The 21,943-nt window shown below is 39.4% G+C and overlaps 1 protein-coding gene across 2 annotated transcripts in view; it reads right to left on the bottom strand.

Annotated features, from left to right (window-relative positions):
* The window catches only part of TMEM241 (transmembrane protein 241), a 54,471-nt gene extending 33,275 nt beyond the window's left edge, over positions 1–21,196 (bottom strand). Inside the window, exons 1-10 of one of the 2 annotated variants that reach the window (XM_059475641.1) lie at positions 21,053–21,196; positions 17,583–17,629; positions 15,804–15,881; positions 11,378–11,459; positions 8,086–8,163; positions 6,686–6,708; positions 4,925–4,976; positions 4,150–4,198; positions 2,127–2,172; positions 1,141–1,176 (exon numbers count right to left, since the gene is read on the bottom strand). In XM_059475641.1, coding sequence (XP_059331624.1) covers positions 1,141–1,176; positions 2,127–2,172; positions 4,150–4,198; positions 4,925–4,976; positions 6,686–6,708; positions 8,086–8,163; positions 11,378–11,459; positions 15,804–15,881; positions 17,583–17,629; positions 21,053–21,124 — 563 coding nt within the window. In that variant the 5' untranslated portion in view covers positions 21,125–21,196. Of the gene's footprint in view, positions 1–1,140; positions 1,177–2,126; positions 2,173–4,149; positions 4,199–4,924; positions 4,977–6,685; positions 6,712–8,085; positions 8,164–11,377; positions 11,460–15,803; positions 15,882–17,582; positions 17,630–21,052 lie in introns of both variants that reach the window. The other variant, XM_059475631.1, reaches the window with a different exon arrangement.
* Positions 21,197–21,943: the final 747 nt, after the last annotated feature.

The raw sequence follows: 21,943 nt of genomic DNA on the forward strand, positions 1-21,943 counted from the left end.
GAAAACAACAACTGACTTAAACAAGAGCCTACTTCAAGCAAACTGATATCCAGATATTGTCCATTAATGAGGGCCTGGTGAATCATAAAGGCAAAAGCAGAGGCCTGCATTACTTATTTTCAGAAACAGGAGATTTGATTGAACTAAGACAGAAAGAGATACAGTGTTATCATATTGACTATGCTCACAAGACAAATGGGAATTGAAGGAAAGCAACTGTCATACATTGGTGTCCCTGATGTACTTTTATCAAGGATCTTTCATGTGGCCAGACAAGAGCATATATCCATCTAATCAAATAGACTAGCACAACTTCATTTTTGTTATGCTTATTCCCAATTTCTGCTCCCTCTTTCACTCCTTCTGACCATAGAAAGAATTTCTTTGAATTTATTATTCATACTTTGTGTTCCCAAATGACCTCAGGTGTGAACCCAAGAAAAGAGGCCAACATATATTAGATGTGATTTTGGATGGAAGAAAATTGAATCAAGTCTCCAGATGCCTTACTTGAAATAAAGCCTCACAAAAACCTACCAGAAGCCATGTACACTGAATGTCCTGGTTTGTGGCTCTTTGAAGAAAGAACTGGATTTAAAAAAGCAGGGGAATCTGGTCAGTGACTCAGACTCTTTCACCAGCTACAAAATAACAAGCCACTCTTCTATCTCCAAATCAGAAAAACAACTGAAAGTCAGAATTACTCAATCCCACTAATGGCACTCTGAACAATCAGTTACTGCTCATGTTCTTTGCACACAGTACTTTTGTAATCACTACCTCCTCTTCTGGCAATTTTGTACAAGTTTTATTTTCTGAAGTGGGGTATTGCCAGGGAGTTACTCTGTAAATATTATTTCTGGAAGTGATAGATCACTTGTGCACGTGGTGATTTAAAAATTCATAATTAACACTTGGTTACCTCCTCAGGTGTATATTGGCATGTCCATCTACAACTGGAGCCAAAAAAATTCAGCTGCTAAGCCATTCAGCTTAGCACTGTTCTTTCAGTGAATATCCTGCTAAATAAATGCATTTAAGTAGTGGTAGCTCTGAGTTTCTTCAACAAGCCAAGGTTGAAAATGAAAACATATACCACATAAAACCAGCTCTGGTGTATCAAAGACTTATTCATTTTACCTGAATACATAGTTGATGTACTGTTGGTCCAGATCACTGGGAGAGGAGGCAAAGAAAAAAAGGTGGTTTTTTTAGCAATGCACTTCATTTGGTGTAACAGATCAGTATATTAAGCAGTAATATACAGTAATGCTGTAATATTACATTATATTAATTTATATAATAAGGTTAATATTAGGTAATACTAACATTATATTATAATTATATACATTATTAAGATAACATAGAAATAATTATATCAACACCAATCAATTACTTATCAATTAACCAACATATTAATTTACACAAGATCCACACATTATTTCTGTTGTTACTATCAATAGGAGTTTCATTTAAAATGAAGATAAAGTAAGACTGATTAAAATTTAGATCCTTTAACCAGAGATGGAAAATGGTTTTGAAATAAAAAAGCTTATATGTGCATGTATATTATACATCATATACAGTGTCAACATACTCATCTCCATCCATAAAGAAAACTGCAGATTACAGACACTGTGAACATGCAATGCCACCTGATTCCAAGACTACTATTGTGTAGCTGCAGTTCTAACATGCACATGGGATTAGTGCAAGGTTCCAAGGTGTTTAAGATACTCAGCCATTCCCATCCTGTGGTAAGCCACCAGCTGCCAAACACTTTTGAGACTGTCACAAAGGCAGATACTGACAGATTCAAATCATGTAGCTTTCCACATGAACACAGACTAATATCTCCTCTTAACACCTGTGCCAGTAATTAGGGGTTCTTTTTCCAGGGCTGAGTCATCACCCTTGGATAATACAGTGTTTAAAACTAATTCAGTGTTCCAGTTAGCAGAATAACTATCAATAACCACATGCTGTTGCTACCAACAATAAATAAGGCTCATCTTGCAAGAGAAGTCATTAATGATTAACCAGGAGTGGCCCAGCTCCTGCTGATCATGCAGAGCTCCCTACATCACAGTCATCTCTCTTTATGAAAGAATAGGAAAACACATTACCTTAAAGATCCAGGTTTCCACAACTTGTGAAATACTTTGTAAGCCCCTGTAATTGAAATGACATGTGTAATTGCCACATTGTGCAATCATTCTGACAAACAACAGCTTGTTTGGCCGTGGTACAGGCAGACATGGAGCCCCTCTGAATTACAGTTTAGCAACATAGCACAAAAGATTCTACACCACAAGTAAAATGAACCTATTGCTTCAAATTAATGGTTTTCAAAGTGTTATCAGCTCGGAGCACAGTCACGCTTCATGGTTCTGCTAGTCCTTCTGAGGACATCTTCTAGCTCACAGCAACAACAAAGGAGAGATTGTGTGTTTGTGCATGTCTTTGTGTGTAAATACATACAGAAAAGTGTCACAGAATGGGTTCTTCATCCCACACCATTTTGGAGGTAAGTTCTAAGATATATATGATCACGCACATAGAGCTGTCAGGTCTGAGCCATCTTTCCTATTTAAAGTTCTCTCAGCTCTACTGTCTCCAGGTTCTTCACATTCTTGACCCACCCATCTACCTCTTGTTAGCTTCCATTTCTGTCCTGGGTAAAGATTTGAGCACTCATGGAAGAAATGACACAGCTTCAGGCTCTGTTTTTTCATATCCTTTCTTCCTTTGATTCACAGAGAAAATCAGAATATGAAAAGTCAATCCAGTAGAAGACTATGAAATAGATATCCTCAATTCTGCCTCCAGTACACAAGTTGAAGGGTAGAACACTCATCCTTTCTGTAATGCTCTCTCTTGATTTACTATGCAGTAAGTTAGTTCATCTCTTTGCCCTCTCTCGTAGCACCTTCATTCCAGCAGATAGGAAATCTAATTACACAAATAACTCCCAAGAGCAATATCAACAACTCTCAAAACCAAGAGAAATGGAAGGCAGCTATATTTTGAGCATAAACACTCTGTTGGCACTTCCTACACATTTCAAACACATAAATGAAGCGTTCTGAAGATTCTCTAAGCAATTTTCCACCTCCATGACCAAGCATTGCTTTACAAATGAGACTCCTTGGCTTTGAGAAAGCAAGAACATCACTCATCACAGCAAAAAAGTATTTGAAGTGGAAAATCCATAGCTTTTACTTTTATATAAATGAGCAAATGATATTTCTCAAAAAACCACCAAAACTATTTCTTATTTGTATGTTAACAACATGTCAGATGGGGATCTCTAGACCTTCCTAGACTGGAATACATATAAACATATTACCTCTGCCCTGAAAATTTCACAGTATGAATAGAAGAAATAAAGAAGGAATCATCCCTAATCTGCAGACAAGACTTAACATATGAATGAGTCACTCACTCAGTATATAGGACAGATAAGAATCAAATACAAGTCCCTTATTAACCAACAAAATACTCCAAAAACCAAAAATCTCCTATTAAATATTACTGCTCTTGTTTTCTTCAGATTTTCTAGTCTGACTGTTTCTAGCTTTTCAGGGAACAACTATGATTTATCCAAATAAACATCAGTCTGAAAAAAAAGACAAAAGAAAACCTGATAGGTTATGCAACTTACTGTTAATTTTTTTTAAAAAATGCATATGATTGCCTAAAAAACTCCAATAGTTCAACATCCTTCCTCAGGGACCACAGTCCATGATATTTTAGTATATTTTTGACAGTTTTAAAATAAAATCTGTGTGTGCAACAAAGCTCCAAGTACAAATTATTGCTTGTTTTTTTTCATGTTTCTTCTCCCATCAAAAAGAAGTCTCTCTCAGCAGGCAATCATCAAAAAACAACCAGAAAAGCTTAGTGCTGATTAAAATTGTATGTGCATTTTCTCATCCACTGTTAACAGACTGCAATATGCAGTGTGTTCTGTTGTTGCTTTCAACATAAAAGCTATAAAAAGAATGCACTTTCTTATATTTACTGATCTCCCTTCTTTCCAAGTGTTTCTTACATATAGAGTTTGAAATATCAGTAAGTACATAATAAAGCTGGTTTCTCCAACACATTTTCTCCTCTTAATTCTTTTTCTAGAAGAAAATTACTTACCAAGACAGATCAAGTGAATTAGAGCCCATAAATATCCGTTTGGATCAAACTGCAATAAAGAACATCTACATAAATAAAAGCACGAACATGTAAACATACATATTGCATTTTCCCTGCAGTTAGCTTTGCAAAGCAAGTACAGCAAGTGGGAGCTGTGCTACAAAGAAAGGGAAGATGACTAAAGAAGACCAGATAGACTGAAATTCTTCCTGTCACACTCAGAAACCTGGCATATGCCAATTATGCAGGCTCTCAGCTCGTCTCAGCAGGGATAATTCTATTTCAGATGTGTACACCAGTTTCCAGACTCATCTGACTTCAGATATTAACTGAGGTATCTAAGCAAGGAAGCAGCTTTCCTAAGTCTCCAAAAGAGAATGTCCAGTGATTGGATCTTTCCTGAATGGAGCTCTCTGGAGGCACCTCCTTTCCTTCTCAGGCAGCCACAGAAAGAGTGTACAGTGAATAAAAAAAGTAATTCAGGAAATTCCTGAAAGACAACTAGCTCAAACCTGATTTGCTGTATGCACTACTAAGAAGTAAAACTGTGGTTTCCCCAGCCACCACCTGAGCTGTATGTCCACACTGCTCAGAGGTTTTACCATGATGCAAACACAGTAAACCCAGCAAGACTATAACACAGCAACAGGAAACATTTACAATTCCCTTGCAGGAATCCTACTCTAGCTTACCAGTAAAAGCTGCATCCCTCATATGCTAACAAGAAGTCAAGCATCAAGGCCTAGCTCAAGCTGCTTTACAAAGCAGAGCTCACCTGTGTGTCACACAAAGGAAGGCACACTGCTGCTGCCAGGAGGAACAGCACACTGTGGAGAAGGGAAAGAAAAGAAAAGAAAAGAAAAGAAAAGAAAACAAAACAAAACAAAAAGCTTTCAACCTGGATTTCTACTCCCAGCAAAGTAGAGGCAATTCCACTCAATTTTACACTGACACTTCACTTCTTTAATTTTCTTATTCCATGTTTAAGAAATAATTTCTGTCACCAAAATTTTTACATAATGCATTCTTCATAACTTGTACACAAAGTTTTATGGGAAGAGAAGCAGCACAAAACACCTCAGAAGTGATAATAAGCAAGTTTTTTTTGGTAGAGAATATTTTTCTTCACTAGCCATCTGGCTTCCCTAGGCTTTTTCAAAAAGCCAAAATCAGCCAATATCTGGCTGAATGGCTACCAAAAAGTTCTTTCATTGAGATTAATTGCCTGTTACAGCAATTCCAGCAGATGTGACTCCATTACAAGTGACATTGTTACTCCAGAACACAGAGCAAGGTAGAATTGACTGGTATGTACTGGAAATGTCTTAAGGACAGCACAGGTCCTCTCCTAGTCCACCAACTTAAGCCAAATAAATTCTTAACCTGTGGCTGAGTCAGTATTTCTTTAAGCTACAGGGAATACACTGTGGAATTTCTGTGGACTGTCACTATTAATATTAACGTACACTTGGTTTTGCAGCCTATTTTCTTACTCTCTAAGGGCATGGGAAAAGACAGAATAAAGATTATTTTTAAAATGGTATCCTTGACAATACTCCAGTGGTGAAGACAAGGCCACATTGTCAGATAATGGAAACAACAGGAAGAAATTAGGAAGATAATGCCTCTAAGTACACTAAATAATAACCCAACATTATCCATTCAAAAGTACAGCTAAAAGATTACAGGATGTGGAAGAAAGCAAATATCCATTCTTCAAGAGGATGTGGGGCATAGAATCAAAATTTTAATACATGACTGGTTGATTTCTGTTTGGCTCTTTCCATCTCCTTTTTGAAGCCTAAATAACCAGGGCCACCAAGGGTTGGCAGTTGTGCAGTTTAATATCACAGAATTACAGAATCATCAAGTTTGGAAGAGACCTTCAAGATCATCTGTCCAACTGTCAACCCAGTGCCACCATAATCACCCTAAGCCATATCCCCAAGTGCCACATCTTGAACTCTTCCAGAGACGGTGGCTCTACCATCTCCCTGGGCAATTTATTCCAATGACAAACCACTCTTGTAGTGAATTTTTTTTTCTAATATCTAATCTGCACTTCCCCTGGTGAAATTAAAGGCCACTTCCTCTTGTCCCTTCATTTGAGATATGGCAGAAGAGACTGACTCCCACCTCGCTATGAAAGATTCTAACTGAAATGGATCTTATTTACTTTCATTTCTAAGGCAGGGAATTTTTAGCTATCTTCTAACACACTAATTATCTTTCCCTTACTGCTTACAATTACCCACTGGAAGTTCAAACCTTCCAAGCCTTTCCAAAAGCATTGTTACGGGTTGTTTTATCATTAATTTCATTTTTGTAAGGAGAAAAAAACATATCAAATTATTCAAGCAATTGCTAAAAAAAAAACTAAAATATTTAATTACTCCTGTGTTGCAACTCAGGCTCACTGCCCACAGGAATGTGCATTACATTCTTCATTGTTTTGGTATGTCATTATCTGAAGCAAATACAGAAGCTGGAGCCAAAACAAGTCTGAATCTGAATCTGAGTAGTTTTAAAAGCTTACCTACAGACTTTCAGATGAGAGGTCTGCTGTAAAAAAGAAAGTATGATTAAAACATTAAAATTTAATGATAAAAATGGTAAAATAGTGTTTTCTCCTTCCAAAAACTGGAAAGTGATGACAGCTGATCTTACTGCACCATACACATTAAAACTGCAATGAGCAGCATTCAAAATTTGAGCACTGCTTAGCAAATTTAATTTGATAAAGAAGAATCAGGATTATGGATCAGCCTACTTCACCTTGATTTATATTTTCAGATTACTTACCAGCAAGTAAACTTAAAACCGGACATGAACTTTATACCTGCTCCTCAAACTTCACTTGAATTGTACCAAAACTGTGTAACGTGTTGTCAAATATTGAGTTTTCCTAATTAGGTACTACCTCATACAAACCAATTTTGATTTAAACTCATTACATTTTCCCAATATTTTGGTATAAAATTATTCCTGAGGAGCTTTCTGTTAGGCCTGTGTTTGCATTATCCTTGTCTGTGCTTCTGTTTTCAAAGAGGGGAGTCATAAGCTTGTGACATAGAAGGAAAATATGAAACACTTTGACAGGGACACTAATCAGAGGACAATGACACAGGGACATGCCATGGTACACACTGCTATGTCCCTTGGGCATAACCTCGGTGATCTCTTCTGTTTGTTAGATGAAGTAAACATCCATTTATCTGTCTTCTATACAGAAAACAGTTATAATGAATGGAAGATGCCTTTCACAGCAAGCCAGAGGCCACTGTAGAAACAACTTTGTGATGAATGATTTCCCAGTGTTAGTTTACACAACAACTCTGTAGTCAGTTAGAAAAACATTTCAAAAAAAGCCTAAAAAGAAGGCTCCCGAATGCAGTTTGTAAGAAAAAAAAAACAACCCAGTTCTTACAAAAGGGTGCAAGAGTTATTCTCCTGACTTTCATAGGGGCAAAATCTCAAGCATTCAAAACAAATTAAAAAATGCACTGTTCCTCCTGCATTTTATGTGGAGATGTGACCTATCTGTAATTATACAATACACAAGATCTATTATACTGATTAGATCTAAGGGCACAGTCCTCATTCCTCTCAGCTCAAACAATGAGATTTTTATGTGGGGCATAAGAGACAGGGAATATTAATTTTCAAAACCAAAAGATAAGTAGGGCCAAGCCAGTCTTAAAAATGCAGATCAGACTGGTGATATGTATTTGCAGTATTTCATCAAATAAGGGGAAAGGAAACATCAGTATAGATACTTGTCACCAGCAAAAAGCTCTCTCAGGGTCTCAGTAATGAATTGCTATCACAGTGAGTCCACAAAAGTACATGGCACTAATGCCTGTATTAAGAGAAATTAAGTATCTTGTTCTAGGGCAGTTCTATCACAGGAGTTACCTTGACTAATGGATCAATTACCTCTTTCTGCACAAACTTCTGGAACCCACAGGTTATGACTTCTGCCGCGTTGTGCACAGTGAGGAACACCGGGATTGGCTGCCATGGCGAGAGAACAAAAATGCTCAAATCACCCCAGAGCAGTCACACACATAGGATGGGGCACTCCTCCTAGAAACAGCTGCCCCACATGTCTGTGGTTTGGGGGTTTTTTTTGAAGCTGTAAACCCATGCCACATCACCTAGAAGAGACTTAACCCGTTCCAATCACTAGCACATGGGCACAGGCATCTTTAAATGCAGACCCCCCTGCAGACCCCCCTGCAGACCTGCTTGCTGTGTCTCCCACTGCTGAGTGCTCAGTCAGTTTGTTTGTACCCAGCTACCCCAGGGAGATTTGCTCCAGGTTTCAGTCTCTAATCTTCCCTCTCTGATCCAGGATCTTCAGCCTCCACAGCAAACAGTTCTCATTTGTTGTCCCATCTCTGTCTGCTGGTACTAAGAATACAGCGTGACTCCTAGCAACAGATTTGTGGGCAAGACAATTTTAGGTGATTGCTTTCAGTTACTGCTAGGAAGAGCTGTCCAAAATTAGGATAGAAATGCAATAGTTCGTACACAATGATGTTGAAATTATACCCACTGAGGTATCTGGACACCATCCCAACATGAAATCATTAAGAAACAAACCCCAATGATAACAATAATGAATCAAACACCCATTGCCCCAGGCAAACCCAACCAGAATTAGTGGTTCATAATACTTCCTCCTAATCAGTTCCATGGACTCTCAGACAGCTGAAGCAGAAGCAAATCTCTACTCTGATTAAGATACTCTAAAGACTAAGCCATTTTAGGAAGCAGTATTTCCCCACTCGTGTATGGTATTTAAATCACAGTAGCAGAGAATGGATTAATTTCTCAGTAATGTCCAAACTTTTAAGTACCAGGTGATATAAGCAGCAAATATCTCTCAAATATGACTTTGCATTTTTTTATACTTTTCTTTTCTTTACATGTTAGAGAAAAGAAGCCAGACAAGCATTGCTGATTAAACATTTTAAGTCATAATGACAACTGGGGTGGGTCCATAGTCACAACAGTTGCACCAAAATAAGAATGGAAATCACACAAACAAAACTGGCATTAAGTTGTTGGACTCAGCTTCACTGGCACTGAAAACCACTTCTCAGCCCTGTTGCTGGATAACTGAGAACATAAACCCAGAAGTATTAAACATAAAAGTACTCTGAGCTTGACACAGTAATAGGAAATAGAAGAAATACCCATAAACAAGGAAAGTTGACAGCAGAATTTACATTCTCTCCTTTGTGAAAGCCAATTTCTTGGGTTTTTCTTTCCTCCCTTCTGCTTTTGGCTCTTCCAAATGTGTTTTGGAGCCAACAATGGCTCCAGTTTGCCTAGCCCACTTAACCTTCTCCATATGTCTATTGCCTTTGATGCAAGTATTTCTTAAATTTGTGAGTGGGCTTAATGCTTATGAAAAGAAAGGTTTACTGGTTGGGCAGGCAGGGTGAATACACTCTGAACAAATCTGCTCTCATGGCTCTTCATACTTTTTTTTAATCATCACAGTCCAGATCTAAGCAGTCCTCCTCCAGCTCTAGCCCCGAATCCTTGGTCTGGGGAGATTGCCAGCACCTCTAGGAAGAGGCACAAACAGAGATTAAAGTTGTAGCTTTGCCAGCATACAGGAGTGTTTGAAAGTGGGTCCCCTTGGATTTGTTAATAAAAGTACACATAATTTCTGATTTAGAAACAAACCCACTTAATTAAAATATGCTGTTGAGATGAGCCAATTCAGCTATGAGTTTGGGAGAGTCCACTTTCATTTTCAGTGTGTCATAAAATTGTTGTAGACAAAGTTATTGTAAGTAAAGCTTCTACATAGGATTGAATTTGGCCCCACTGTAATAATAATTATGGCCCAAAACTGCTTTTCATTTTGTCTTGCCTAGTAAAATGGCCACAGAATTAGATCTCTAAATCCCCATTCATGCACAACAAAAGCCATTAAGAAATGTGAGATGCTCCTTAAGAAAGGTTTGGGATACAAATCAAAGCCCTTCACAGCCCTTCTGCCACTCCAGTGCAGTTCACTCATGAATGACCAGAGCAGGAACAGGAGGCAAATACAGTAACTTGCAGGATGACCAGGAAGTAAGAAGAAATAACAGAGAGGATGTGATTCTTATCTTCTCCACCACCCAGGTGAGCAAGGAGAAAAGAGGCTGCTGCCAAGGCTTTATTGGTGCTCCCAGACAGGGCTTTCCTTATGGGACTTTGCTTACCTTACACTAAAGAAGGCAAGTGGAACTTCCTTTGACAAGGAAGCAAAAGGAAGTAAATGCAATCACAGTGAGAGAGAACTGATCTGGGACCATGGGGCTTCTAAACACATGCCTTCCCAAGATTATTTGTGTCCAAGATAAGGCCCCCAACCTTGCTTACAAGGACAGAGACCTCCTGTTCTTTTCTGCTCTATCTCTCTACTGGGATTTTCAAGGGATTGCTGCAATCAGAATCGGGTAAAAAAAGTCCCTTTTGATTCTGCTTAGGGCTAAGGAGGTGACGGGGGCAAGCTGGCTCTGGAGCTACATTAAGATGCATTGACAGAATGCAGAAGGGAACTAGTGCAGGATCTGATCTTGCAGACTGCACAACAGCAGCAAAATATTGTTATTTTTAAAAAATAAGTGCCACCAATTTATTTTACTTTTTTCGGGAAGACTATATAATTTAAGCATAAAGCATTCAAGTTTCATGAAAGGAGATTTGACATTCTGTAAACATTTGGTAAATTACTGTGATGCAAATAAATCCTAAAATGGAGTAATCTAACCCTTCCCATAATCTCTTTCCAACTTTCTATTTATTTTTTCAAATCCTGCAAAGAATCAAAACCTTCTCATTGAAATAGTCTTCATCAGTTTCCTGGAAGGATTTCCCACAGATCCCACAAACCCATTCCTCCTTTTGCAAAGTTACAGCTACTGATTTCTTCAGCTTCTTCCCTACCTGTACAATTCAGACCACTGAGGATCTGTTCAGTAAAACACTAAGTGCTCTGTAGAGATGCTGAGTTCTCAGACTGTCACAGAGATGCTTTTTGATGCGTAGTAGGATTGGACCACTGCATTAGCTCCGCTAACAATGGATCTATTATTTAAAGTCCTCCTCCCTCCTTCTCCCTCAACCCAGGAACAGCATTAAACACCATGTATGAAGGGAATGGTCTTTGTTTACAAAGTAGAGGCAATAAAGAACTGACTTCTACTGGTTTGTTTCTTACCAATCTAGACAGTGCCCTGGAGCCAGCATAAATAATGCCCACAAAAAGTACTGATGCAGGAAGCCATGACAGGATTTCAGACCTGTGAAAGCAATTAAAATCCCATTATTTCACCACATTCTGTTTACAAAGAGAAAGCAACAGTTGCTTGCAAGGAATGTAATAATACATATATATGTCCATTAATTTCAAACGTGCATGTTAAAGTCAGTATCTGATTGCTCAGTATTCTTCCCATTTACTAAGGAGTCCAAATTAGAAATTATTAATTTTGTCTAATCCAAGAGAGGAACTAACTGCAGATATATTTTCTTTGTTTTACTCTTTCCCTGGCTCCTCTCCCTCCAAAATCACGCTGGTTTTTTGGGTTTTTTCCTCTCTTACAAATGACTGCTATTGGTATTAAAGGAAAGACATTTCAACTAATTTCCTTGATGTTCTGTGAAAGGACCGAAACCCGACAAATGAAGGCATAAAATGGCTCACTTGCACAGACAGCACACATTTTCACTATCTACAAATACACTGGGCCACCCACACATTCATTTCTCAGCCAGATTTACAAAGAGATTCTTCCTAAAGATCAGGTTGTCTCTGTGGAAGCCTATCTCTTGAGATTTTCTAATCATATTCCTTTGACTAAGCCAAACTCCTAGAGGCAGTTTGACAACTAATGGAGGAATGAAGTCATCAGATTGATCTGATTAATTTTTTTTAACCATGGTTACTGCAGTAGGGTCAGGTTTCAGTTCTGAGAGGGGCTTCAGAACTTGCATTTCTCCTATTTTTGATTTTGTTACTTAAGGGAAAAAGAGATCAGGTAGGTAGTAAATTTCAGAGAGAATAATGTAAGATTTTTGGCAAGGGAAGAAAGCAGTAGCTGTGAGGTAAAGGCCTGAATCAAGGGCTTCCCAGGACTGAAGACATGGCTGCCCCACTCACTCTTCCCAACCTTGGAATTAAAGTGGAGAAAATGTTAATGGGCAGTGCTAGTTCTCAAAACAAAACCAAACTGCTTGTTCTCAAAACAAAACCAAACTCCTTAGTTTGCATTATACTTCCAATTAACATGTGCAACTTGAATGTAATTGTAGATACTGGTACACCAGCATATTTCATGGAACACAAGAAAACAGACCACTAAACAATGAAATCAAAACAGGACGAATAAAGATAAAACATGCACAAAGATTCATGCAATCACAGACAAGGGAAAAACCATAAATACCACATTTCCTCTGTTATTATACATATAATTTTCCAAGATGACAAAAACCCAGGGTCACAAAAATAATGTTTAGATCTTTTAACTGGCATAAATATTTGCCCTGGGTTTTCTTGACTAGTCTCCATAAATTTTTATAAAAACACTGTTCCTTCTGAGGTTACTGACTTCAACTGGCGTCTCATCAAGTCCAAGATCTAATACTGTCATACCTCATTACCAATGAATTCACATCAGACACTAATAAAATACCCCTGCACTATTGGAACAGCAACAAATTGAAGAAAGGGGGAGGGAAGAAAAGAAAGTGGCTCTGGGAAGATAAAAGTAACACATGATAAAAACCAAATTTTCATTTAGAACATAAAAATACCACTCTTTCATGTTCCCCACCACTAAATTGTAGGAATCCCAAATATGTCTTCATCTCCAATGCAATTCTGCGAAGTGCAATGGAAAAGGACTTCAGATGCTTTTTCCATGATGTAAGGGTAGAATTTTATGCTGCCAAGTGGGAATTTCAGGACTGAAAAAGAATGCACGGATGTTTGATGTAACATGTCAGCATCAACAATCTGTCTTATATGTAAACCAATTAGCAGCTTCTCCTGTTGGCAATAGACTGATGTACATGAAAAGTAGGAAGAGAACTGATGAGTTTGTGGTTGTTGTAGGGCTAAATCCAAATCCCATGATAGGCAATGGGTAGGTTCCCCCAAACAACACTTAAAGAAAGGCTCTGAGCTGCTGCTTAGATATGGGTGAAATGCAGCACTACAAGAAATGCCAATCAGAACACATCAGACTTATGTGCCTACAAGGATTAGGCAGAAGCTGGGCAGCAGACTGGAAGCATTATGCAGATGCTGCATGTTCCTCTGTGTTCCACAGAGCCCTTGTTTTGGATAAAAAAAAAGCTTTTCAGACAGCCAACATTTGCTGTAAAGAAGCAAAGAGAGAAAGTTCCTTATAGTATGTCCTGGGGGGAAGCAGAGGCAAAGCAGGTTATCCATAAAACATGATTAAGATTACTCTAAATAATAAGTATTTATTTGGTGTTTATAGTGAGGTTAGTATTCTGGACCTTAGACAAAGGGCAATGATCTCTATGTAACAACTTAATTCTGCTGAGACACTTTGGGATAACCTGAACTGGCTCAGAAAGTATATGAGATCAGTCCATGTGACAGAAAAATCGAGACTTTGTGGACATAAACAAACAAATGGATGGCAGTTTATTATTTGAAGCATGATGAGACTGACTGAAGACTGGGTATGATATTTCTAAGTATCCTACACATAGACAAAACTCTCCCCTCTAACCAACAGATAGATTCAGAGACATATTTTGTAAGGGGGGATGGAAATGTCCATATCCCAGTAGTAGCATTAAAATCACCTTTGCACGTTATGCTTGTTTGTTTGTTTATTGATGAGCTTTTTTATTGGTAATGCTTTGGAGGTTTAGAGGGTTTCCATGTTTGGGTTTTCAGGCTGCTTTTTGTTTTGGCTTTGATTTTCTTTTTTAATACAGGAGATGTTACAAATCCACCTCTGCACAGCAATAACGCATGTGCCTAATCTTTGTGAAGAAAGACAGGTTTAAACTCATGCTTAAATAGCTGGATGAATTATAACCAAAACATGTAAATTAATTCTGCTTGTTCCATTCAGTTTATTCTAGAACAGGTATTCTGTATTAATGAAGCTAACTAAGAGGTTTCTCAAGAGGGATTTTAACCCCTTTCCCTACAGTATGCTGACATCTAGTGGCCCCAAGTCTCCAGGGTCAAAACATGAACTAATTTTTCATCCAAGCCTTTATATAAAAACAATCTCTTCAACATCAGTGAGTGGTTCTTGTCCTCTATTTTCTTTAATGTCTTCCCAGGTTTTGAAAAGAAAAAAATCTCTTTTCCAAGCTGGGAAAAAAGATTCAACTTCTTCAATTTCATGATTTGAAGCAGAAGTATTCATTAGCGTAGAAAAGCTGAACTATAAAAGGACTTTACTGATGGCTGTATTCTTCTAGACTGTTTTGTGATGACAAAATCTGCACAAACAATATAAATTTGATATTAATATATATATGTATCAGTAACTGCCAGTAAAGCAAGGTTTGGACCCTAATCCTGTCTCTGCCAAAGTCACTGACAGCTTTTATTATATCCTCAGTTTATTGCAGCTATAAAATAGGAAACTGAATTCTGTTTTCATTTACAACCTCACTTATATTTCCGTAGTGATGTAATCACTTGTAGGGACATGAAAACAGAACACAGCCTGGTTTTTCTGACATACTTACAGGACTTCATTCCAAGTAAGGAAATTCAATTTTTCAAGCCAGCTGTCTGAATCTCAAACAGAAAATTCATCAGTTGTCACTTGCTAATACAGAATCACTGAGAAAAGGTTACTTTAGAAGGGATGTCTGGCAGTCATTTAGTCCAAACTCTCCCAGCTTCAGAGTCAAGTCACATTACTCAGGTCCTTACCCAGGAAAGATTTTAGTATCTCCTGAGATGAAGATCCAATGATTGCTGTGGGCATACATCTTCTAAATGATACCATTTTGCACAATGAAAAAGATGCTGCATTCCATACTGCAGAATGGATCCACCTGAGCAGAGCATGATGACTCTTCTGAATTGTGCTGTCACACTCACTTCAAGCAATGATCTTTGTCTACAAAGCACTATTTAATTTGGAGTTTTATTGTTAACATCAGTTAGGAAAAGGCAAATGATCCCCATTTATGCAACACAGCTCTCAGAAAAAGGCAGATCACATTTATAGACTTCACAGCCCTGAGGGTTTTGCTGAAGATTGTGTCAATGCTCTTAACTAACATTACCAAGGTTTCTCTTACAATACTAAGAAACAATCCAGGGAAGAGATTGTTTCTTAGGGACAGATGTTTGGATAAGACATCCTTATTGTTTTCACTATGGGCTTTTTGGTTGTCTTACCAAGGTTAAATTAAATCCCCTTTATAAAAGTAGTTGGTTTTAATGTGTGTCATTGAACACCCATTTAACTAAAATGTGAGTTCTCTTCTACATCTGTGAAGCAGAACACCCACACCCCCACATACATCAAACTCTATTTTAGCCAGTTAATAACATCCATGAGTAACTTAACTATATTGTAATCCAGCTACAGAAAAGAAGTGTTGGGCAGATACCAAAAAACCTTCAGTACCTTGAACACAAGTTTATCTCCACCCAGCCCAGCTTCCAGGAGATGTGAAGCAGAAGTCCACCCACCAATGTTTGCCACCTGAAACAGAATGACACTAGGAAATAATATGTGAAGCCTAGGGAATATGTGCAGAAAAGTTAGAAAAAGTACCAAGTAATGCACACTGATTTCTTTTACACTTTAAAATAAGTTATCAGCTTTCTTCTTCCTTAAGCTAGTGGTTTTCAGAGAGGTGTTCCATGTTCCTTGGGTGGAAATCCTTGAATATCTACCACAGTCCAGACAGAGATATCCTATTATAATGTTAAATGACATTAACATCCATAACAGATATAGAAGTGGGCTTATTTATGACTCCCATTCATTACAATGCATTTAAGCAATATTTAAAATCTTTCTCACACACGTACAAATAAACAAATATTCACTCTATGCAGCACTAGTGCATAGTGGTAAATATTCAATGCTACTATCACAGCTCACTTCACCTTTTTTTGGATGAAGAGCACATGAGAGCTTAAAAGCCAGGTTTCCCTCACATTTGCTGCAGGTTTGACTATGCTCTATCCAAACCAGTGGTGAAATCCCATCGGCTTCATTGTGAAAAATTTCCTCTTCTCTCAGGTTTTAAGGACAGAAGCTTGTGAAAGTTTCAGATGCTTAGGACTATGCAGTATAGTCTCAGATTATACAGAGAACAAAACCAAGGACAATGAACAGTAACAGCATGAACTGAGAATTACATTCTTTTCCTCTTTCCTCATCTGTCGCAGGTCTAAATGAAAGTGCATCTGAGCCACTAAAAAAATTCCAAGGAAAGGTCACTTTTAAAAGCCAGAATTTAGGGAAAAGTATTAATATTATGCTAATATTAAGATATCAATTGCATTTCCAAATAATAGAAAAAGGTAATAACTGTGGTAATACACATGCCATAAGGCAGTTGCTTGCCATTGAAATACACTTTTCTGTTGATTCATGTCTATTTCACACAAATTACTCAAAACCCTCTCCCCAAATGATAAAAGCTTTGTGCAAGAGAGAATCTCTGTGTGTATGCCAAAACTGAAGAAAGCATTCACTGCATATCTGCTTGAGCTGAATAGATTCAAAGTGGAGATTCCCAAGGCAACTATTTCTAGAGTTGATTGTAGTCCTGGGACTTCAAGTCAGGCAAAAATGTAAGCTATGCTAAGCAGCAGAAGAGGAAGTAAAGATACCCAGTGTCTGCAGATTTTAACACAATCTCAAAAATGGGGGAAGTCTTGGCTCTAAGAGGCCAGATTTTCACTAAATGTCTCATCAGCAGCATTGATGGTATATATGGACATTTGTTAAAACATTAAATTTCTAATTACAGTCATTAAGATATGATAGTGACTCATGATGCAGACTTACAACCAAAGCTAAGCAGGAAAAGAAGGCTAAGCATGGTTTTCTCTAGCACAGTGGAAAAATGCACCATGAATACACATTTTCCACATTTTCCTCTATTCCAAAGAAGAGAGGTTGTACTGTAGTTGCTGCTTTTCTATGCTGAAGCTTAGGATTTTAAGAAAAATGAGAAATTATGGACTCTACATATCTCAATTACATCACTTCCATGATATTTAAAAATTAACCAAGACACATTAATGAATGCTTTATTAAGGCTTCATGAAGCATGATCTCTAGACAACAAAAGCCAGTAAGAACAAGAAGTAGTAAAGTTAGCTTCAGCATGGAACAGCAGGATGTTAAAGTCATTTTTCAAACCACAATCCTTAAAACCATACTTACCCTTGAAAAAGGGTAGGGTAGGTAAATTGCAGGACAGACAGGACATACTGGAAAACAAATAGCAAATTAATGGATATAAACACCCCCAGTTCATAATATTAACAAACAATCACAAGCAACAAAACAAACACAAAAAGCACTCATTTTGCTTTGTTTTGATAGAAAAGACAAAAAAAAGTTTCTTAATTTCACTTGTAGTGTATTTCCTGCCCATTCCCTCATAGGGCTGCACTATGACCTCTGAAATGCTTGACAGGCCCCAATCTCAATGAACAGCACCTGGGCTAAGTTCCACCTGAGCTCATCAGGAACACTGTTGGCTCTCAGGAACTTAATGCTGTCCAGTGAGCTCCTGCTTTTTAACACACAGCCTTGGAGATTAATTTTTCTTGCCTGTATAAGAATCCAAGTAGAACAACACTTTCATTATTGAACTTTCAAAGAATGTTACCAACCCACATTGAGGCCAGGAAGGAAAATCACTTCATCTAAACCCAACTCTCTTGTGACCCTATAAACAGCAGTCCTGAGACCCTTTAAGCTCCCCTGGATCACAGCAGGATGCAACTATCATCCTCTCTCTGATTGGGACACCTTCAGAGCCAGCTAGTTTGCTACACTTGGAAGATCTCTGAAGGATGATAATGGATCATGGGCTGATACCAACCACTACTCAAGACTCAACCCTTTGCTCATGAAGAAGATGCAAGGACATACAAAGTGAGTACTTCACTGAATTTGAGGGGAATTTTTCCTGGATATACCTTGTACATGTCCCTTTAGGTCTGAGTGTGTGTGAATGTGGATATGCTGTAGCAAATTCATTATGAATATTACTCTCTTTGATTCTTAAGTACATCAGGTTTCTAAGTAAGATAGTGAGTCACTGTCATGCCTATATTAAATTCTATATTAATATTTTGTTAAATTGCTGAAATCAGGCTTTTGATTAAAAGCTGCTATGTTTAAGTGCTGCTATAACCTTTAGACTAAACCATTGATCAAATCTGGAGTTAAGTGGGTCCACTATACTGCTGTGACTCAGTATCTTATTCCCTTTCCTGTTCTTACTTCCATGCAGATAATTTTTGGTTTATTGATTTTTAGATTGATTGATTTTAGTTTGATTTTTCTCTGTCTACTTTAACCATCTAATAGTGATGGCATAAATGTAATGATGTAGTAATGCAATAATGATGTAACACTGTTATAATGTAGTATTGATGGCAGTAGAATGAACCTCACCAACAAACTTTATTGTGATTTCACTTTAATATTAAATCTGCTTTTGCCCATCCCTTTTCTGGTGATTCTCTGAGAGACCTAAATCACTCATTCATGCCACTTCTCAGGCCAGAACTGCTGGATGCTGCCTCAGTCACTGTGGAAAGTAAGAGACACTAAATACATGAGGCATGGAGAGGACACACTGAAAAATGGAGAAGGCTGTCTTCTGAACTGCACTTTCACTTTCTGAACACAGTCTGTACATCACACTGAATGGAAAAGGATTAACAGGAACAAAAAGCCATGAGCACCAGTCAATTAAAATCATATCATACCAAACAGGCAATCTTTGGCAGAACCAAGAGCAATAATCTAAGCCTAATTGTCTCCTTATGACTAATGTATCTCACAGACTTAACATTCTGCTTACACATTGTATAAAATATTAAGCAGCCCATAAAGCCCATCAGAGATGTAATACATGGGGGTAAAAAGCAAAATCTGTGTCATTGCTTTAGCCTTCTTTGTCTGGGCCTGCATGTATGAATGCTAGTGTCTCTTCACACTAAATATGTATATATGCAAATGTGAGGCACAAATACATGCCTTCCAGGTCTAACATCTTCCCATGATGAAGCAGATAAATACCACTTCTGCAAAGAAGAATGATTGAAGCTTCCTCAGAGGAAATGAAAGGGACCTGCTGTTCCTTCCAGGAGCCAGCAGAAGCTGTCAAGGGCAAAAAGAGAAGCTGAAAGCTTTCAGCAGAGAGAAGACTGTGCTGAGCACCTTGCAAGGTTCAGTTTTCAGGTTTGTGGGGTGTCACTAAGAAACTGGCATCAGTATACAGAGACAAGGCATGTTGATTCACAACAGGTCCTTTTACACAAACAGCTGTCAGAAATCCCACATGCATTTTAATACAGGATGATCTACCTACACATCTGTACCCCTGCTTGCATTTGCAAACCCCTTCACCAACTGAAATGCCTATATTTTGGCTATTTCAAACTTTATTACACTAAAACCTACATGCCGGTCTGAAAATGGAGGCCCTATGTCAACGTCCCTGCGACCTCCCCTCAATCACAGTTAAGCCAAATAAATACCCTTCCCAATCCATGATGCAACCTGGCAGCTCTTTTAGCCCCTTTCTATTTAACTAATCACTGCTCCCAGCAGTCTGTCAAATCAAGTGCATTATCTCTCCCTACAACTTTGCTTCATGTCTAGACTTCAGTCTACTTCTGGGCATCCTTAATGGCAAATGTATCTTGGAACCACTGGCCAACGCCCAGAAAAGATTTCATTTTCACCTCTGAAATGCTGCTTTTCTCTGATCCTCCCTCAGAATATTCATACCCTGATTGTTTCATCAATATTTTTTTTCTTTCAGAAATCTGCACCAGAAATACAGACACGCTCTCTGACAAAAAGTATAGCATGGAGTAGTTACTCTAACTCCTCCTCCCAGAGTGAAAAAACTACTTTCAAACTATGCTTAAATTATACAATTTTATTCACAATGTGGCCATCTTCAGCTTACTTCTTACACTTAGACACTTCAGCAACACTAATATGAAATTGTTACACAGTGGAAAACAAAGTTCTTGTCCTTAATTTGTGTGTTAATTAAGCAAAGGAACAAAGTTGCCATGGAAGTTAATATTTGTTTCACTTCTAAAATAATACTTTGAATATTTCACATTTTCCCCTTGGATAGTTGATAACATTGTTCCAATTAACAGCTCTGCTTTTGGGAATGAGCGCAGTTGCCATACACCCGATAATGAAATATATACAGCATCAGCAATACTTTCAGTGCAGCATAACTTCTGGCTCTATAACACTTCATTCATTGGAACGATATGATGTCAACCTCCTTGCCCTCCTAAACAAGACAATACTGGAACTCATTTCTCGTGGAAGAGTAAAGCCGTCACACACTGAGCGAAACGAAACCGGCACCGTATCCGCAGTTTGGGGAGCACACAGGGGTGGGCGGCTGGCCGGAGTGCCCCGGACTTGTGGGGCAGTCCCGTCCGGGAAGGGCTGCTCCTCCGGCTCTCCCGGAGCAGGGCAGGGAAAGCACAGGGCACGGTCTCTCCTCTTTCTCCTCCTCCCGCCCCTGCATCCTGCACTTCCCTGGCCCCCGCTCCCACAGCCCGGCAGCTGGCGCCCCCCACCTCCCTGCGCCCCGCCCGGCCCGTCCGAGTGCGGGGCGGCTCCGCGCCCGCGCTCACCTTGTTGGTGAAGCTGGAGGCCAGGTAGAAGAGGCAGAAGGCGAGCCCGCCCGCCGGCCTCTTCAAATACATCGGTCAGCACGGGAGCGGCGGGCGGCGGCCATCGGCCGGGCCGGGGACACGTCGCCTCAGCGGGCGCCGCCTCTGCGGGGCCGCTGCTGCCGCCCGGCGGCCGTGCCGGGCCCCTTGCGGCCGTGCCGGGCCCAGGGCGGCCGGAGCGGCCGCAGCGCCGCAGCCCGGGCACAGCCGAGGCCCAGGCGGCACCGCCGAACGGTGACCGGCCGGGGAGGGAGGACATTGTCCCCTCTCCTCTGCCTTCTGGGATCCCAGCTGGAGTGCTGCGCCCAGCTCCGAGGCACTCGGCACGGGAAGGACCTGTTAAATAAAGCAAGTCCACAGGAGGGAGGCAAAGATGATCAGGGGGCTGGAGCACCGCTCCTGTAGAGACAGGCTGAGAGAGCCCGGGATGTTCAGGCCGGAGAAGGGAACGCTCTGGAGGGACCTTATACCAGCCTCTTACTACCTAAAGGGGACCTGCAAGAGAGCTGCAAAGGGACTTTTTACTTGGATATGCAGTGGTAGGGGGAATAGCTTTAAACTGAAAGAAGGCAGATTTAGACTAGATGTAAGGAAGATATTTTTTACAGTGAGGGTGGTGAGACGCTGGAACAGGTCTAGAAGTGGTCAAAGCCAGGCTGGACAGGGCTCAGAGCAACCTGATCTAGCTGAAGACGTTTAGCAGGATGCCCTGCCCTGGAATGTGGTCAAGCAACTGGGACGATGCCTCATTTACAAGGCTATTAGTCCAGTGGTGGATTGAGAGAGGGCATCAAGCTGGTTTTGGTGTTGAATTCTGACAACACCAGTCTGACCCATCAACCCCCAAATTAG

This window comes from Ammospiza nelsoni, chromosome 1, assembly GCF_027579445.1.
Source record: "Ammospiza nelsoni isolate bAmmNel1 chromosome 1, bAmmNel1.pri, whole genome shotgun sequence".
Lineage (NCBI taxonomy): Eukaryota > Metazoa > Chordata > Aves > Passeriformes > Passerellidae > Ammospiza > Ammospiza nelsoni.